Raw genomic sequence first — 19,021 nt, 5'->3', positions numbered from 1 at the left:
ATAAAATGATTATTTAGCTAATTATAAGACCTTTATGTATTATTCTAAATTAAAATTTAAAAGGCTTAATATATTAAAGTTCTTCTAAATTTGGTCCAAGAAAGTAATCGAGTCTTTGAATTTATATGGTGTCTCATTAGTCTACTAAACTTGCTTAAAATAACATTTTAGCTCTCTGAATTTGTTTAAAGCAATATATTAGTCCTGTGAATTTATTTGCAATAATCTAATAGCCTCCTAAACTGATTTAAAGTGATATACATTTTAATTTGTCCATATTATCATATTACTTTAAACAAGTTTATGGAATTAATGAGACACTTTATCAATTTGAAGTAATCAATTCAGTTTTTTGGATCAAGTTCATAAGATGATGTATTAAGCAAAATTTAAATAAGACTTAATACATTGCTCCATGTACTTGGTCCAAACTTCAACTTCGCACAATATTTAAAAGTTACAAATGAATCTCTAATTTTGTCCAAATGTATTCAATAATCCTATTCTTGTCAAGTTGTATTCAATAGGTAACTATTGTTGTCAAATTATACTCAACAATCTCATATTCTTATCTTATTACATTCAATCAATAGCTCAAACATCAAATAGTCCTTGAACTTTAAAAATTTACAATTATTTATTTATTTGATTTTTTTATACGTCGTAAGTATTTTGATACATAGTGGATGTGTCTTCCGTCTTATGCATTAAATAAATTTTATTGAGAAATAAAATGTTATCGAATACAATTAAATGTATGTTTTTTTTTTTTTTTGAGGAAAACAATTAAATGTTTTAAAAGTGAAATATATCTGCTATAGTTATTAGAAAGTAAAGAATGTTTAAATATGTATTAATGTATTAGGACTTAAAAATAAAGTTTACATACATGTAACATACTAGGATGTACGCAAGCATCGAACAAATTAGCAATCCACTAAAACACAAGTAAACGGCGCCGCGTTTTGACTTTTTGCTTTATTACAAAACCTGAAATTATCTTAAACAAAATCTTGTTATCCAATTTAAGCAAAACTGTAAGTAATAAATTAAAAAAAAAAGGACCACTGTTAAACACAGCAACGCCACGTGTAATATCATATGTGGGACCACACTAGGTTCTGACAAAAAGCTTCAACATATTTTTCCCCTAATTTTGTAATAAATCGTAATACCAAGATATAATTATTTGTTTTAATTTTATAATAAAGTTTTTAGTTATTCGCAAAAAGAAAAACAAAAAGAAAACAAAGAAACGAACACATCGTCGTTTCCTTTTTATCGCCATCTGTAGATCCCCAAGCTTTTTTCTCTCTCTTCCAGCCAGAGACAAGCCTCCATTCTCATAAACCCAAAATCCACTCCTTTCTAATTCTATCCCCTTTGTTCATATTTTTCTTTTCAATTTCTTGAAAAGAAAAATTAAACCCTAGAACATGGGATTTAACACTTCAATTTGATTCCATTTTATCCATTTTTTGCAATGCTTTGACCTTTTGGAATTCGATTTTTCTTCTTGGGGTTGGTAATTTTAACAGAGTTCCTTCTTTCCTCTGTTTGGGGAGGAGGCTCAAGGATGGGTCTCTGCAACTCCAAGCCCTCCCCAAACCCTAACAGCACTCTATCTTCTCCAGTTTCCGGCTCCAAAAACGTCGCCGCTCGAGCTGATGATGACTCTGTCCCCGACAAGGATGGGGTCAAAAGGGATTCTGCTTTAGAAAATGGTGAGCCAAACCCTAGTAATGAGGATCACAACGACGACGAGGAGGAAGAGAGGAGACGGAAGGATGAGAGAACTGCGTTAGAGAGCGTTAAGAAGTCTCCTTTTTTCCCGTTTTATAGTCCTAGCCCGGGGCATTACTTCTTCTCAAAGAAGTCGTCTCCGGCTAGATCTCCGGCTACTAATGCGGCGAGTGCCAACTCTACGCCTAAACGGTTTTTTAAGAGGCCCTTCCCTCCTCCATCACCGGCTAAGCATATACGTGCGGTTCTAGCGCGGCGGCATGGCTCGGTTAAGCCTAATGAGGCGGCGATTCCGGAGGGGAGCGAGGTGGAAGTTGCGGGACTTGATAAGAGTTTTGGATTTTCGAAGCATTTTGGAAACAAATATGAGCTGGGCGATGAGGTCGGGAGAGGACACTTCGGGTACACTTGTCAAGCTAAGTTTAAGAAGGGCGAGCTGAAAGGACAGCAGGTTGCTGTCAAAGTCATACCCAAATCGAAGGTATTATCTGTGATCTGATTTTTCTGCGAATTGACCTCAAATCTCTGAAATTCACTGGTCAACGAATAGTGATCTCATACCACTTAGTCAATGTTTGCTCTGATTTTGGCTTTTTAGGATCGGATCCGTAGCCATATATGTCTTAAATTTTATTTTCCAGTGAAGTTTTACTGATTCCAGGCCAGTCTTACAGTAAAACGCTTATGCTAGAGGCCATGAAATGGGATTTGGGAGGTTATGAGCAAATTCTCTAACTTTGACTCTTGTGTCAAACTAATTGGGTTTTGTATCATGGGTTGCCATTTGATTCTGATTGAAAACGGCGTAGTTGTTGCCCTTTCATCTATGTTGCACGGAAACGGAGAGGTTATTTATAAGAAAAATTAGCTAGGAACGGAAAAGAAACGGAAATGGACACTAACACGAAACGCTGAAACGCTGAAAAGTTAATGAAGAAGAGTTTCCGTGCAACATAGCCTTTCATGGATTGTCTAGTTCCTTCTGTTAACAAGATAAGATATGGTTTATGTTGTATGCTGTGTTTCTTATGTTTAAGTTTTCACTGCATGAAGTATGTCTGTCTGCTTTGTTATTTCTACTGTCAAACTTGACTTGCTATAGTTGTTTTTGCCCCTAGGTATTGTGGTAGATATTTAGGCACCAAAAGTTCCATAATTTATAATATGAACTTCTGCTTCAGTGCTGTTACTTCTTATCTATTGCTGTTTAGTTTCTTAATCAGCCAGTCCAATTTGATATTCATTTCTTGATATGCTCACATATGCTGAAATTTTTCTCTACGTTGTTTGAGCTTTATCTAGAACTAGACTACAATTTGGAATTTTTGTTTTCTTTTTTTGTTGTGATCCATTCATTGATTCTATTATTGTGTTCTCTTCCTTATTATTACTTTTCATTTCTGTTTTTAGATGACAACAGCTATTGCCATTGAGGATGTGAGAAGGGAGGTCAAAATCTTACGAGCATTAACTGGACATAACAATCTAGTGCAATTTTATGATGCATATGAAGATCATGAAAATGTCTATATTGTGATGGAGTAAGTCATTGCAGGCATTCTTTTGAATTAGATGTCATTTATTGTCGTGAAATCACAGAGACAATATAGATGCAAAAAAAGGATTGTTTATTACATTTTTTTTTTCAGGTTATGTGAAGGAGGGGAGCTCTTGGATAGAATACTTTCAAGGTACCTTTTTTTCTCTTATTGTAACCTCTGTGCTCAGTCGAATTGTTCTGTTTCCTGCTAAATGTTCGATAGAGCTAGTAGGATAAATGCTAATTTCTAATTCCTTGTAGGGGTGGAAAATATTCAGAGGATGATGCAAAAGCTGTCTTAATACAGATATTAAATGTTGTTGCATTTTGCCACCTTCAGGGTGTGGTGCACCGGGATCTTAAACCTGAGGTGAAATACTTCATTTCATTTGAATCATTTATGGTAGACTAAAATATATGTCCATGCATCATCTTTTGTTAAGAGTTGTTTCGGGTGGAATTTGGCTTTATTCCTTGGGGCGTATTGGCCAGGCATTTGAAAGACTTTGCTGCTAGAATCTTATGAATGTTTTCATGAGCATGTCATTAGTATGATGTTTCTGAAAATTAATAGCCTCCACCTGGTTGCATGATAAAGAAAGGTGGTTTTGCGGACCATGGTTTATCAAATGAATAATGTAATACTTGGCTGGGCTGGATAATGGATAAGATCAAATGAAAGCTGGTATCTGTTGTGTTTTGGTAGGATGTGCCATTTGTGTACGATTACCTGGATCACTAGATGTAATCGTTAGGTGGAGCAGGGTGAATGATCCGATTTGAAATTGGCTTATCTATATACTTCTTACCTGAATTTGTTGGAAAACTGACTGCATATCTTCTCATTGCATGCAACATCTGCATTTTTTTTTGTCATTCAGGTATTCTTATCTAACTGTAGTTAATTGCTGCATCAGAATTTCCTCTTTACATCAAAGGATGAAAGCTCTCAATTGAAAGCCATAGATTTTGGCTTGTCAGATTTTGTTCGGCCAGGTTTTTGTCCGCACTTCACCTATGGTTTTTCAGCTAGTTCTTTCTTTGTTAGTTGCTCTGACATCAATGGTTCCTCATGCTCATCTTGCAGATGAAAGACTGAATGATATAGTTGGCAGTGCGTATTATGTAGCGCCCGAGGTTCTACATAGATCTTATGGTACAGAGGCTGATGTCTGGAGTGTAGGTGTGATTGCATATATTCTTTTGTGTGGAAGTCGTCCTTTCTGGGCCCGAACTGAATCTGGGATCTTTCGGGCAGTTCTAAAAGCTGATCCTAGTTTTGATGAGACACCTTGGCCTTCACTATCTCCTGAGGCAAAAGACTTTGTCAAGCGCCTATTAAACAAAGATCAAAGAAAAAGAATGACTGCTGCCCAAGCCCTATGTAAATGCTCTCTCAATGACTGCAGTTCGAAGTTCTGAGTAATTTTTTTTTTTATATTTCTGACAATTATTTTTTGCAGGTCATCCGTGGATTAAAAGTTCTAATGATACCATAGTGCCTTTAGATATAATTATTTTCAAACTCATGAAGGCTTACATGCGCTCATCATCTCTTCGAAAAGCTGCTTTAAGGGTGTGTATTATCAAATGCTGTTCCGAATGAGATTATCTTTTATTATTTGTGCTGCTGTCCACAAGATTTGTACAGTTTCTTCTAATGGTTTATGTAACTTCTTTTTCCGCATTGTTTCTATTACTTGCCTTTCATTTTGTTTCGATGTTGTGACAATGCCATTAAGGGGTTACTGCAAGCACGATAATCGTGTGTTGGATCAATCACGTGTTATATAATTAATGTCAGGGAATTCTCATTTAGAGTCCGTATTACAATGCTGGAGAATTGTCTGAAGAAATGCATCTTACATATTAAAATTTTGAAATTGTATATTATCAATAGAGTGGTAGACTTTTATATTATCATAACAAAGCTGCAAACTGTTTTTTCATTTGGACTAGAATGTTTTTTTACAATAGCCTTTGTTCCCTTTGGATTTGATTATATCTAAACTTTCGTTGATGGCTTTATTGCAGGCTTTGTCTAAAACGTTGACAGTTGATGAGCTATTTTATTTGAAAGAGCAATTTGCATTGTTGGAACCAAACAAAAATGGCACAATAAGTTTGGAAAACATCAAAACGGTTGGTTGCTAATGCTATCAGAATAGTTAAATATCGTCATGCTATTTGCTAAAATTTATTCGAATACTTTCTGTATGGTTAGGCCTTGATGAAAAGTGCCACTGATGCTATGAAAGAGTCGCGTATCCCTGATTTTCTAGCTTGTGTAAGTGCTTTAACTGTGATGCACAGTTTTTTAATTTGTAAGTTGCCTTGAAACATTTGAGCTCTAATAGCAAGCCTACTACTTGATTGTTTCAGCTCAATGCACTTCAGTACAGAAGGATGGATTTTGAGGAATTTTGTGCAGCTGCATTAAGTGTCCATCAATTAGAGGCTCTCGATAGATGGGAGCAACATGCTCGTTGTGCCTATGAACTTTTTGAGAAGGACGGAAACAGAGCCATCATGATTGAGGAGCTGGCTTCGGTATGATCGTCCCTGTTCCCTGTCAAACAAATGCTTTTTGTTTTTTTACCATTTTTGTCATCAGTTTTAGACAACTTTTGCTGGGTCTCCAAGAATTGAAGTTTGACTGAAAAGATCTAGAACTAGTTTTTCTTTTTGGCTGGTTTTGGTTTTTAATTATTGATAAAAAACATGGATGGAGACAACTCAGCACAAAGTATGTTATCTTATGAATTGTCAACTATCTTATCTTTGACTTCACCTAGTTGCAGTTTTATTTTCTTTTCTTTTCTTTTCAATTGGCTTTTTCTAGTCGTTAACGACTTGTTGAATTATGAATTAAGAGTATCCCGAAGGTAGACTGATATATTATTTACTTGTATACAGGAACTTGGCCTTGGTCCATCTGTTCCAGTTCATGCTGTTCTCCATGATTGGCTGAGGCACACCGATGGGAAGTTGAGTTTTCTCGGATTTGTGAAATTGTTACACGGTGTGTCAAGCCGGACGATTGCGAAAGCTCAATAGAAGTATGGAACTCAATGCTGTTCAGCTTCAAGTCATACTATACTGGCTTAAGAAAAAGAAAAATCGAGATGGAGGTGGGTCAAGGTAGGTGCAGTAAAATTGAGTTTGTGGATCAAACAAATGTATAAAATGGTGGTGGTACTAAAGCAAAAAGCTTAGGCAATTTATGATTTTCCCATTGTAAAGCTGTGTAGTGAAAAAGTGTGTGTTGGAGGAGAGTGAGATTATGAATTTTCTCACACTGCCCTAACAGACACTTTGATGTTCATACTGATACAGAATGGACTGTGCATAAAGGTCCATGATTGAGTTGTTGTATCATTTTCTGCTTTTCTACAAGCATTTCCACATCAAGACTTAATTGCCAGTTTTCTGTTTTGGGCCTTCACTTCTCAGGTTACTTCTTTTCTTTTTCTGTTTTTTTATTATGTTACTAATGGCTCGTTTGGTTTACTTGTTGTTTAGGTAGTAGATGTTTTGAAATTTTACCATACACTTTTTATCCCCCGTTCAGAATAAAAGGCAAAAAATGAGTTACGAAAGATGGAAACAAATGGGCACTAAGTGCACAGTTTTATTTCATCTAACCAACATTTATATTTTATCTGTTTTAGAGGAAAATATTTAGATAACGAAATTGAATTTTGTTGGTGTTGAAAATCAGTCAATTTTAAATAAAACAAATTCTAAAAATTACAATTAAATTGAAAACTTTTATGTTATTTTTTTTCAAGAGGTCAATGCATTTATAATTTGAAATAATTAAAAACTAAGGGGGATGTTTAGTTCACGTAAAGGAATTAAGAAAGCGAGAAAAGGAGAAATGAAAGGAATTGACAGTCCTGGAGAAAAAAAAGATATAGTCATTGTTCTCTTTATGACTGTTTTATTTAATTGAGAGAATTGTGAATTTCTTTTACAACAATTTTTATATCTATATGTTTTGCATTGTTAAATTAATTATATACAACTACACGATTGAAATCGATACTTCAACCGTTCATATCAAAAGGCTTTGAAATAAAATAAAAAAAATGTATAAAAATCACGTTTTAAAATAACTAAAAACAAATATCAAAACTTAAATAATATGATAAAATAAAAAAAATTTAGTCTAGTATTTTTTTAGACAAATAAATAAATAAATAAGTAAAATAATCAAAAGACAAATTAGTATATGGATAAAAAAAAGTATAATATCAAAATGAAAATTAAAAAGTAAAATAATGATTAATGTAATATTTTATAAGGATAATAGACTTTTTTTTACAGTAAAAAGAATGCTTTTATTGATCAACAGCAAGCGCAGTACAGACACATGGGGGAGGGATTGACATCCAAACCTTCCTATCAGTGGCAGCTGTAACTGCACGAGCTAAAGAATGAGCCGCTAAATTGGTTGTTCTACGAATAAAAGAGAAAGAAACAATGGCTAAATCCTTCAATAGGATTTTGCAATCTTCGATAATTAGATCTAGAGCCGAATTGCCGCTAGTTTCTCGCTGGATAGCATACACTAGTAACTGTGAATCCGATTCTATCAAGACGTTTTGTGTACCTGAAGATTTCAGCCAGCTGAGAGCCTCCCTGCAAGAGATTGCTATCCCTTAATACAAAACCGAACCCCGCATATCCCTTGACTGAGGTCCATGATTGAGTTGTTGTATCATTTTCTGCTTTTCTACAAGCATTTCCACATCAAGACTTAATTGCCAGTTTTCTGTTTTGGGCCTTCACTTCTCAGGTTACTGCTTTTCTTTTTCTGTTTTTATTATGTTACTAATAGCTCGTTTGGTTTACCTGTTTGTTGTTTAGGTAGTAGATGTTTTGAAATTTTACCATATACTTTTAGCCGTTCAGAATTAAAAGGTAAAAAACGAGTTATGAAAGATGGAAACAAATGGGCACTAAGTGCACAGTTTTATTTCATCTAAACAACAGTTATATTTTATCTGTTTTAGAGGAAAATATTTAGAAAACGAAATTGAATTTTGTTGGTGTTGAAAATCAGTCAATTTTAAATAAAACAAATTCTAAAAATTACAATTAAATTGAAAACTTTTATGTTATTTTCTTTTTCAAGAGATCAATGCATTTATAATTTGAAATAATTAAAAACTAAGGGGGATGTTTAGTTCACGTAAAGGAATTAAGAAAGCCAAAAAAAAAAAAAGAGAAATGAAAGGAATTGACAGCCCTGGAGAAAAAAAATATAGTCATTGGTCCTGTTTGGGAATTAGATGTTAGCTGATTACATTAGCTGAGTTGACTAGCGGTTTGTGCGGATCTGTTTGGTCAAAATTAGCTGATTGATAATAGCGGTTTGTGCAAAAAGACGAATAAGGGTATTTCTTTTTTTAATACATAAAATAATTAGGGTTAAAGAAGTCCATTAATTTTAATATTGCAAAACGCTAATTGAAAAAGCTCCTAAAAAGAGCTTTTTCTAAATTAGCGTTTTCATCCCAAAACTCTCTCTCAAATCTCTCTCCACCAAACACTCCAATCAGCGGTTTCAGTGGTCAAACCGCTAAAGTTGGTCAAAACCGCTCTTTTTATCCCAAAACGCTCTTTACCAAACAGGGTCATTGTTCTCTCTATGACTGTTTTATTTAATTGAGAGAATTGTGACTTTTTTTTTAAACAGTTTTTATATCTATATGTTTTGCATTATTAAATTAATTATATACAACTATACAAATTGAAATCGATACTTCAACCGTTAACATCAAAAGGCTTTGAAATAAAATTAAAAAAAAATGTATGAAAATCACGTTTTAAAATAACTAAAAACAAATATCAAAACTTAAATAATATGATAAAAAAAAATAGTCAAGTATTTTTTGAGAAAAATAAATAAATAAATAAATAAGTAAAATAATCAAAAGACAAACTAGTATATGGATAAAAAAAAAGTAAAAATAAATAAGTATAATATCAAAATGAAAATTAAAAATTAAAAAGTAAAATAAAGATTAATGTAAAATTTTATCAGGATAATAACTTATAAGGTAGTAAAAAGAATAAAAAAACCTTATAATAAAATTAGAAGAGTAAATATAAAACTAAAAAAGTAAAACAAATAATTATTTTAGAAAAATAAACACTAAAAAAGAAACGAAATCTTCTATTTTCTTTATATTTTTCTGAAACCCGCTCCTAAAACCAAAGAGGCAAAGTGCAATTTTAAATTTTGTTATAATTTTAATAATTTTTCCACTGGATTACCATTAAGGAGGCATTTAGTTTAAACTTTAAAATCAGAATTACTATTTATATATTTTGTTTGATTAAATTTGAAATCGAAATATTTAACTTTCTAGTGATTCGAATTAGAATATCTATATTCTTTGAAACTGTTTTCTTTGCTAGTGATTCGAATTATAACTTAATAAAAATAAAAAATTTCTCAAAAAAAAAAATAAAATAAAAAACATTCTTATAATTTAAAAACCATTAAATATCAAAAGTTTCACTCAATAAAACAAAGCCATTGATGAAATCAGTAATGAAAACAAAAGGGTGTTGCTATTTACCACCCCTAAATTACTTATCACCGTCTCTATTTGGACAATTTTTCCCTTTTCATAATTTTTTTTCCAGAGAATCTGCATATCTTATGCCAAGGCGGATGAATCTCCCGCCCGGCATATGGGCAGGTGGGATGAATCTCTGCTTTTTGGAAAAACAGTTTTTTTTTCCAACAGCAAACAGTAGGTAAAACAAACGGACCTTACCCTTTATTTTAATTATAGAAATGTCATTTGTTTGTATTTTCTATATTTTTAGTTAGGGATGTAATCGAGTCGAGCTGAGCTTTGGCCTGCTCAGACTCGGCTCATAATAAAATTAACAAGTTTGAGCTCGAGCTCGCGCTTAATATTCTGTTCGTGAGCTGCTCATGAACTGTTCACTAGCTTGATAACAGTTTGTTCGCGATCAACTCGTTAATTTAGTTCATGAACTCAGTTCGTGGATAAATCATTAATTATATTGATTTGAAATTTCTTTAATACAAAACACATAGTTTTGAAATCTAAAAAACTAAAGTTTACACAAAACTAAAATATTTTTACATTTCCCCTTTTATAAAAATATTATTATTAATATAATAATTGAACCAAGCTTGCTCGAGTGTGTTCATAAACATTATAATTGAGCGAACCTATAATCGAGCTGAGTTTCGTCGTGCTCAATCTCGACTCGTTTATTAATCGAGCCGAATCATTTATAGCCCTATTTTTAAAGCTTTATTTGTATTCTTTTTGTTACTTTTGTGGTGGGTTTGAGATAAAATTGTCTTAAGATTTAGGGAATATAAATTGATTTTTCTGTTTATAAGAGCCATTTTTTATCAATCAGATTCCAAATTTTCATTTTTGAAGAAGAAAATGAGGGTTCTTATTACCTTGTGTTTGGGGTTTTATAATTTCTCCAAAATACTTTTGTATTCACAAATTCATGTCTATAAGTTTTACCAAACAGCTTCCATGATGCATGTGTTACATTTCATCTCTTTTTATTTTTAAATTAAATTGATATATTTTTAAGAAGTTAGCTAATATTTCTATGTAATTCTGAGTTTTACTGTTGTATTCTCTATTGTGTGAACTTAAATTTCACCATTCCCAATTCTGAGTTTTACTGTTGTATTCTACATGTTCACACACAGTCAGTCATTACACAAGCTTCGTTCAAGAGATCATACTGATTAAAAATAATAGCAAAAAGATAAGATTTCAAGGAAGGAAAACATCTGTATGAGTCAGCACACTTTTTTATTTTAACTCAAAAACATAGTCATAAAGATTAAAGACAGATTGTTTATATATTAAAGATGATAAGATGGTATGGTGACTCCCACTTAGTCAGAGATTGTAGATCATGTATCTATATCTGCAATTTGAATTTCAAAGACATACATTTGTATTTGGAACAAGAGAGAATCTGATGGATCAAGTTGTTGTTGAGTTTTTCAGTACCTATATTTTAAAATATTAAATCATCTTTATCTCAACACTTTGGTATTGTTTCTAAACTTGTCTTTGCATATACATTATAGGTTGCTTTCATTTTTTATGTTTTGAAATGAATGCATTCTCTAAGTTCTATTTACAGATTCCTTATCTTTGAATGACTCTATCAAAACTGAAGAAACATTCATTATGTAACTATGTGAATTAAAGAAATTAAGGAGACAGGCATTGCAGATGATTTGTTTTTTGTTTTGCTTCTGATAATCCGTGTAAAATGTATAAGCACTTTCATTATAATATTGAAGATTGAAGATTTGGGGTTAAGGTACAATAGAGAAAGATCATAATAGAACCTGTGTTGTTGAGGTGGTGTTTTTTTCAAACAACCTGATAATAGATAGGGCCATAGGCCCATTGGCCCATACTGAGTTTTTTTTTCCTTTTTGGAGCATTATAATGCAGTTTTGCATTTGTTTTAATTATCATTTTTGGCACCTATCAATTTTGACATTTTGCACTTCAAAAATAAGATTGTAATCATTTTATACTTATTATCAACCTTTTTTTTAATATATATATTACTTATATGAGTTAATGTTTTAATTGTCCTTCCCATTTCATACATGAAAGCAAAATTGTAATTATTTTTATACTTCATATTAATAAAACCAAATATCACAGACGAATCATCACCATTATGATTATTGAATCTGAAGAATGCAACTTACTCTAGCAATCTGGTAAAAAAAGCATTAGATTTCTTCTTTCCAAATCTACTTTTTTTTTTTTTTTTGGTGTTGTTAAACCCAGCCCCAATTTCCCACCCCTAACCCCGTGAAATGATGAAAGTACCCTTTCAGGCTTTGAGGTGGAAAATCGGGAGAAAAAACCTCTCCCGACACGTGGGCATGAGGTAATCACGCCTCACCACACGGTGAGGCGTGAGGCTACCACGCTTCACTGTAGGTGAGGACGTGATAGCCTCACGCCTCACCGTGTGGTGAGGCGTGATTACCTCACGCCCGCATGAATAAATCACAAAAAAAATTAGTTCATAATTGTGGCAACTCGAATTATCCGTTTACAAATAAATAAAATTATGGCATTTTAACTCGTATTACCCTTTAACAAATAAAATTTAAAAACATAAACATTAAAATAAACATTAATAAACATAAACATTTACAAACATAAAAGAGTAAATATAATATCAAAGGTATTAAAATGTATGAAGTTCTACAACAATAATTTAGCTCGTCCGACGCCACGCATCCATAAACTCATCCATCTCCCTCTTAATGCGTGGAGCATCCTCGTCAGATCGGTGGGTAGCCGATAGTTGGGTGACACGCCACAACCAGCTAACCCACTGCAAAAAAAAAATTAATAAATAAATATTAAAAATTAAACACATATAAACTAATACTAAATAATAATATTAAATAATAATAAACTTACAAATTCGCTGTTGGCGCGAGCATGCTGTACCGGTCCAACCTATGGTGCATGAAGGAGATGAGGATGCGAATATCGCATATACCAGTCCATATAAGCAGGATCACAAGCAGTGAGATCATATCCAATTGGTCGGTATCTCCTCCGATCAATGCCCCGAGCCGATGGAAATCTCCGCCAAGTATCCTCAACTGTGACTAAGGAATGCGTGAGCTTATACGCTATAGATCTCCATGGTCGTACTACTTTATCAGGTCTAATACGCTCAGCTGGGATAGGCTGAGTATATTCGACCTATCGCAGCACTCGATCGGGCATATACGGCTCGACGATGTCTCTACACCGTATCCAACCGGTGTAGGACACTCGAAGCCAATCATCATCGGGGACAGGACCATAAGGCAACCACGTCACATGAAAAAAAATAATACTCAATAAAAAAAAAATAATATACTATAAATAATACTTAAATTAATTCTAAAATATACTAAATTATACTAAAATACTAAAATTATACTAAAATTATACTAAAATTATAAAAAATACCTGTACTCGCAAAACGACCTCCTATGCGCTGGGTCGGCTGTCTCCCCGGGGTCGGCTGCTCATCGCTATCCTCAACCTCGCGATCATGTGCAACTGCAGACTGTCGCAATGCTCGGGGTGCCACATCCAGGTAGTCCTCAAAAGTATCGCTATCAGGCTCTCTATCATCAAAATCTGTCGCCCCCTCCGATCCATCAATATCAGGTTGCTCCACAATCGGTCCCTTCCTCAACTGGTCCGTCGCAGCCCCTCTACGCCTACGACCGGATATATCAATACCACGCAATCTCGTATGGCGTGGTGTATCATCCTCGCCGTCCATATCTAGACGACGAGCAGATGACGGGATGGATTTTCCACCCCTAGTAGGCCGCTCCGTCTATAAAAAAAATTACATATAGTTAATAAAAAAAATGGTAACATATAAATTATAAATTACACTAAATTAATAAAATTGTAAATAATGTAAATTATACTAAATTTATAAAATTATGATAAAATTATACTAAATTTATACTAAAATTATACTAAATTTATACTAAAATTATACTAAATTTCTAAAATTACCCTAAATTCATAAAATTGTAAAAATTATACTAAAATTATAAAATTACAATAAATTACTAAAATTGTAAATAATGTAAATTTTTATAAAAAAAACATTGGGCGTAAGGGAATCACGTCCAGACCACTGGTCGGGCGTATGAGCATCACGCCCGACCAGTGGTGCGGGCGTAAGCGCATCACGCCCGACCTGCGGTTCGGACGTATGAGCATCACGCCCGACCAGTGGTGCGGGCATGTGGCTATCACGCCCGCACCACTGGTCGGGCGTGATTGTCGCACGCCGGAACCACAGGTCGGGCGTGATGCTCATACGCCCGACTGCGATTCCGGCGAATACAAAAAAAACCCCACAGATTTCAGTTCGATGTAAAAATCAACGAAATAAAACGGTAAATCTTACCACTTTAGCTTTTCCTTTACGGCTTTTGTCACCATCCATGATTCGGTCCACTAATTTGTCCGGATTTGAGCAAAAATCGTATAGGGTTCTTGAGAGGTTTTGGGGTTTTTCAAATTTAGTGCAAAGGGTAGTTCGGTCTATTCACGGGGCTAGAACTATAAATTAGTGGCTAGGTTTAGTAACCCACTTTTTTTGGGTGTTACTGTATACCGCTCCCTTTTTACAGCCTCCGCCCCCCTACATACCCATTATGCCCCTTCTATTATTTTCCAAAAAAATTTGAAATCACCATCCTCTCTCTCTTTCTCTCTCCCGAACAAAGCACATAAGCAAAAATTATGGATCCGAGAACGTCGGCACACGAAAACTCCGAAGATGAGGTAACAATCTAATGTATTTTTAAAATTTTATAATTTGATACAATTTAATTCTGTTTTTTGTCAATGGCGGGTCCTGGACCCGTCCTCGTCTAAAGCGGGGCGGGTCCGTTACCCGCCCTTCACTAAAGGGAGGCGGGTCCTGGACCCGCCTCCCTTTGAATGTTGGCGGGTCCTGGACTCGCCTACTTATGTGCAGGAGGTCCACAGACCCGTTTAGCACCTAATCTGAATATAGTTGTCAATTTTTTTTATATATATTTGAATGTATTTTCAGGAGGCAGCTAGAGTTTGGGTTGGAGACGGAATCGATTATAGTCCTTATTTCATAACGAGCACGTTATTTCAAACAAGTATGGAAGCAATTCAATGGGCGAAAAACATTGCAATCAAAAATGGTTTCGAGCTCGTTATTTCTTCGCATAAACACGGAGGTAAACAAATTCTTTTGAGATGTTCACGTGGCGAACGGTATAGAGGATTGCCTATTCCTTTAGAAGATGGTTTAAGTAGGAAAACAAAAACTAAAGCGTGCGGCTGTCCATTTCGGCTAAAAGTCAGGCAGTTGCAAGATTTTTCGGGTTGGCAGATCGTTGCTAATGCTGGGGAGCACAGTACGCATAATCATGAAATGATGGTTTATGCGGAGGGACACCGACAGATAAGCGGGCTTAGTCCCGCAGCGAAGCTAATTGTGCGTGACATGGGTTCGTATCAAGCAAAGCCGTGTGCTATTATGACGGCACTTCGTAAGAAACATCCAGAAGATAACCCAACAATAAAGCATGTATACAATTATAGAGACCGATTGAGGAAGGATGGGTTTGAGGGTAGAGATATGATTAGTCAGTTTTTCTATCTTGCCGTCACGAACAAGTATTATCATGCTTCGCTTGCTGATTCAGAAACTAATGTATTAACACATGCGCCCTTTGAGCATCCGCCATGAGCCTCTCTGCTCCTCGTTCCCTCCGAACAGAGGCTGTGACGCCACGTCTAGAAGGATGGCGATGTCCGGAACCCTCTCCAATGTCACGCTGGAAAATAAACATTCAACAGTTACTTATAAAAAATTTTCTAAAAGCAATACGCTAAATTTCTAAAAACAGCAAGCTAAATTTATAAATATAATCCGCTAAATATTTCTAAAAACAACACGCTAAAGTTCTACAAAAAAAAATACGCTAACTATTTCTAAATACAACACGCTAAAGTTCAAAAAACAATACGCTAACTACTAATTTTTTTTTTTAGTTTTTAGTTTTCTGTCCCGAAAATCGGGACAGAAAACCGACCGGTTTTCGTAGCGGCGGGTCCAGGACCCGCCGTCAAGCAGAACATGGCGGGTCCAAGACCCGCCATGAGTAGAATCATGGCGGGTCCAGGTACTCGCCATACTAATAACATGGCGGGTCCTGGACCCGCCATGAGTAAAATCAAACGAATTTCTGTCCCGATTTTCGGGACAGAAAACTAAAAAAAAAAAATTAAAAACAAATGTACAAAAACTATTAAGTTCAAACACATACCGGAATGATCCCTACTGCTTTTCCTTTACCTCCACGTCCAGCCATAATTAGTTCGGGTTCTTTTTCGGGTTTGAAATAATGTGTTTGGGAGTTAGAATGTCAATTTGAACTTAATTTTTCAAATATAAAGGGGAAGGGCAAAATTGTAATTTGGGGGCGGTAGGTGGGAAATAAGGGGCGGTGTGAAGCAAATCATTTTTTTTTTGGTAAATTACATCCATGGCCACTGAGCTTTATCCATTTTCACATTATGGTCACTGAACTTTATACTTTTTAACACCGGTGGCCACTTAACGCCTCAAAACGACCGTTGACGGTTAAAAATAAAAAATCCAAAGCATTAATGATATTCTAAGGAACTTTAATTTTTGAAAATTTTCGTTTTGAGGTCATTTAGGTGTTGTTTGGTTAGGAGAGAGAAAGTGAATTTTTAGAAAGAGAAAGCTCCAAAAATTGTGATTTTCGAAAATAAAAAATGTGGTTTCATGGTAAATGTCATTCTGAACAACTTTAATCTTGAACATTTTCATTTTGAGGTCGTTAACGATCATTTTGAGAAGTTAATTAAAATTAAATGGCCACCGATATTAAAAAGTGTCAAGTTCAGTGGTTATACCAGGAAGAAATGAAGCTCAGTAGCTGTAATATAAAAATGGATAAAGTTCAGTGGCTATGTGTATAATTTACTTTTTTTTTTTTGTTACTTTTACTTTGTACAAGTAGTTGATATGTACCTTTTTCTTCGATGAGAATGAGATTCAATTTTATGTTGGTATTAAAGTGAAGAGTTAGGCTATACTTACTTTGTTTTTTATAAAATAAGCCTTACTTTTTCCAAACTTTGACAAAGTAAGCTCATCCAATGATAGAAAAAACAAAGTAAAGCTTACTTTGTTAAAAACAAAGTAAGCATAGAAGGCACCTAAAGTGAAGATTTCGCTAAATTCAAAATTACATTTTTTCGTGGAAAATGCGAATAAATTTTTTTAGAAGTTTTAGTTTTTGCCTATAAATGAAACTCACTCACTAGCCTTCTTCGCACATCTTTTCACCCGGCCAAATTATCATTAGTTGTCTCAATTAGTGAAAATTGCATTAATATCGAAGAATAAATTTAGATTTGTGAATGGAACAATAGAACTTACATAGCCAACATATTGTATTTCTTTACTATAGGAAAATGGGTAAATTACACCCATGACCACTGAACTATACCCATTTTTATAATATGGTCATTGAACTTTTAATTCTTCCTGGTATGACCATCGAAGTTTACACTTTGTTACACCGGTAGTCACTGTCACCGTTGATCATGAATTTTCCACCGTTGACCCCATTATGATCCGATGTCTCTCTCCCTTCCCCAAATATAAGAGCAAAATGGGTAGAAAATTATTGAGAAAGGGGAAGGGAGAGAGACATCCGGTCATAATAAGGATCAATGGTAGAAAATTCATGGTCAATGGTGACAGTGGCCACCGGTGTAAGAAAGTGTAAAGTTTGATGGCCATACCAGGAAGAATTGAAGTTCAATATAGGTATAATTCAGTGACCATGAGTGTAATTTACCCATAGAAAAACTGTAATTCAAACTGTAACAAATATTTTTTATATATAATTTTAAATATAGATAAAATTAATAATGCCACATATCCCTAATTTTGTAAGTAATGATTTAATAAGATAAAAAAATAAATAATCAGATAAATATTTAATGTATCTAAATAAAAGATTGTTTTTTTTATTATCGATAAGGATTTTACATATGATTTTCTTAATAATATTTTGGTTTGAGGGTGAGGAACTTAATGCATATTTACATATTTAAATTTTGATAAGTTTTGTCTACCGACTCTTTGAACTTTTTAAATAACCTATCACATACTTATAATTAGTATTAAAAACCTATAACACACCTAAAATTTGCTCATTCAGACATCTTTAATACAAAATTGTTGATCTGTCACTTATGACAGACGAGGTCGCATGTGAGTGCTATAGAAAAAAGAAAAGTGTATTAATTTATTCCGTATGTTACCTTATATGTCAAAGATGATAGATCAATGATTTTGTATGCAGGAGGTCCGAATGAACCAACTTTAATTGTGTGATATGTTTTTAATGTCATCTACATATATTTGATAAATTTTGAAAGCCAATTATAAATATGTAATAAATTATTTAAAAAAGTTTAAGGTGTCAATAAGCAAAACTTGCTAGCCTACTAAAAATGAAGACTCTATGATATGGGCAAGCCCTTAACACAAAAAATAGTAGAGCCAAATGTTTGCCATTCAATACAACAAAGTACCCCTGTACTGTTCCATTTTGCATATATTCCAAATAGCTATATTAATTTATTAATCAATGATAATTTGCAAAATAAACACAAAACACGTTTCTTGCAATAATTTGCAATCTTTTAGGACAACTTCGACGGTGGATCGGATATAATGGACCTAACCAATGAAAAGAGAAGTATAATACTCATTGGAAAATGATTAGTGTAAGAAAAAAAATTATACAATTATCGTGTTTCTATTGATAAGGTCCAATAAACCGGAACCATATTATCATTTCACATCTTTTTGTGTTTGTTAAATAAGAAAAACTAGTCAAAGAAATTCTTTTACTCTAATCAACAGAATAAACAAAAAATTGACAAAATAATTTACCCGGTTGAAACGGTAAAAGATTTTCCAAAAAAGGTTGTCTCCGTACGTGGAGACGCTAAAACAATTGTGGCCACTGAATTTCAATTCTTAACGATATGGTTACTGAATTTTACACTTTTTAACACATGTGGCCACTCAATTTTAACTAACTCCTCA

At 33.9% G+C, this 19,021-nt stretch overlaps 1 protein-coding gene across 1 annotated transcript; it reads left to right on the top strand.

Annotated features, from left to right (window-relative positions):
- The first annotated feature begins 1,245 nt into the window (after positions 1-1,245).
- On the top strand, positions 1,246-6,728 carry LOC136228999 (CDPK-related kinase 5). The gene is made up of 11 exons (XM_066017530.1): positions 1,246-2,224; positions 3,154-3,284; positions 3,393-3,434; positions 3,545-3,653; positions 4,201-4,279; positions 4,371-4,667; positions 4,747-4,859; positions 5,318-5,425; positions 5,508-5,570; positions 5,666-5,833; positions 6,200-6,728. Exons 1-11 carry the CDS (start codon positions 1,577-1,579, stop codon positions 6,338-6,340), a joined length of 1,899 nt encoding a protein of 632 aa, XP_065873602.1. The 5' UTR covers positions 1,246-1,576; the 3' UTR covers positions 6,341-6,728.
- The last annotated feature ends 12,293 nt before the right edge of the window (positions 6,729-19,021 follow it).

The sequence above is a fragment of the Euphorbia lathyris genome, chromosome 5, assembly GCF_963576675.1.
Source record: "Euphorbia lathyris chromosome 5, ddEupLath1.1, whole genome shotgun sequence".
NCBI lineage: Eukaryota > Viridiplantae > Streptophyta > Magnoliopsida > Malpighiales > Euphorbiaceae > Euphorbia > Euphorbia lathyris.
This window is presented reverse-complemented; position numbering and strand designations above follow the sequence as displayed.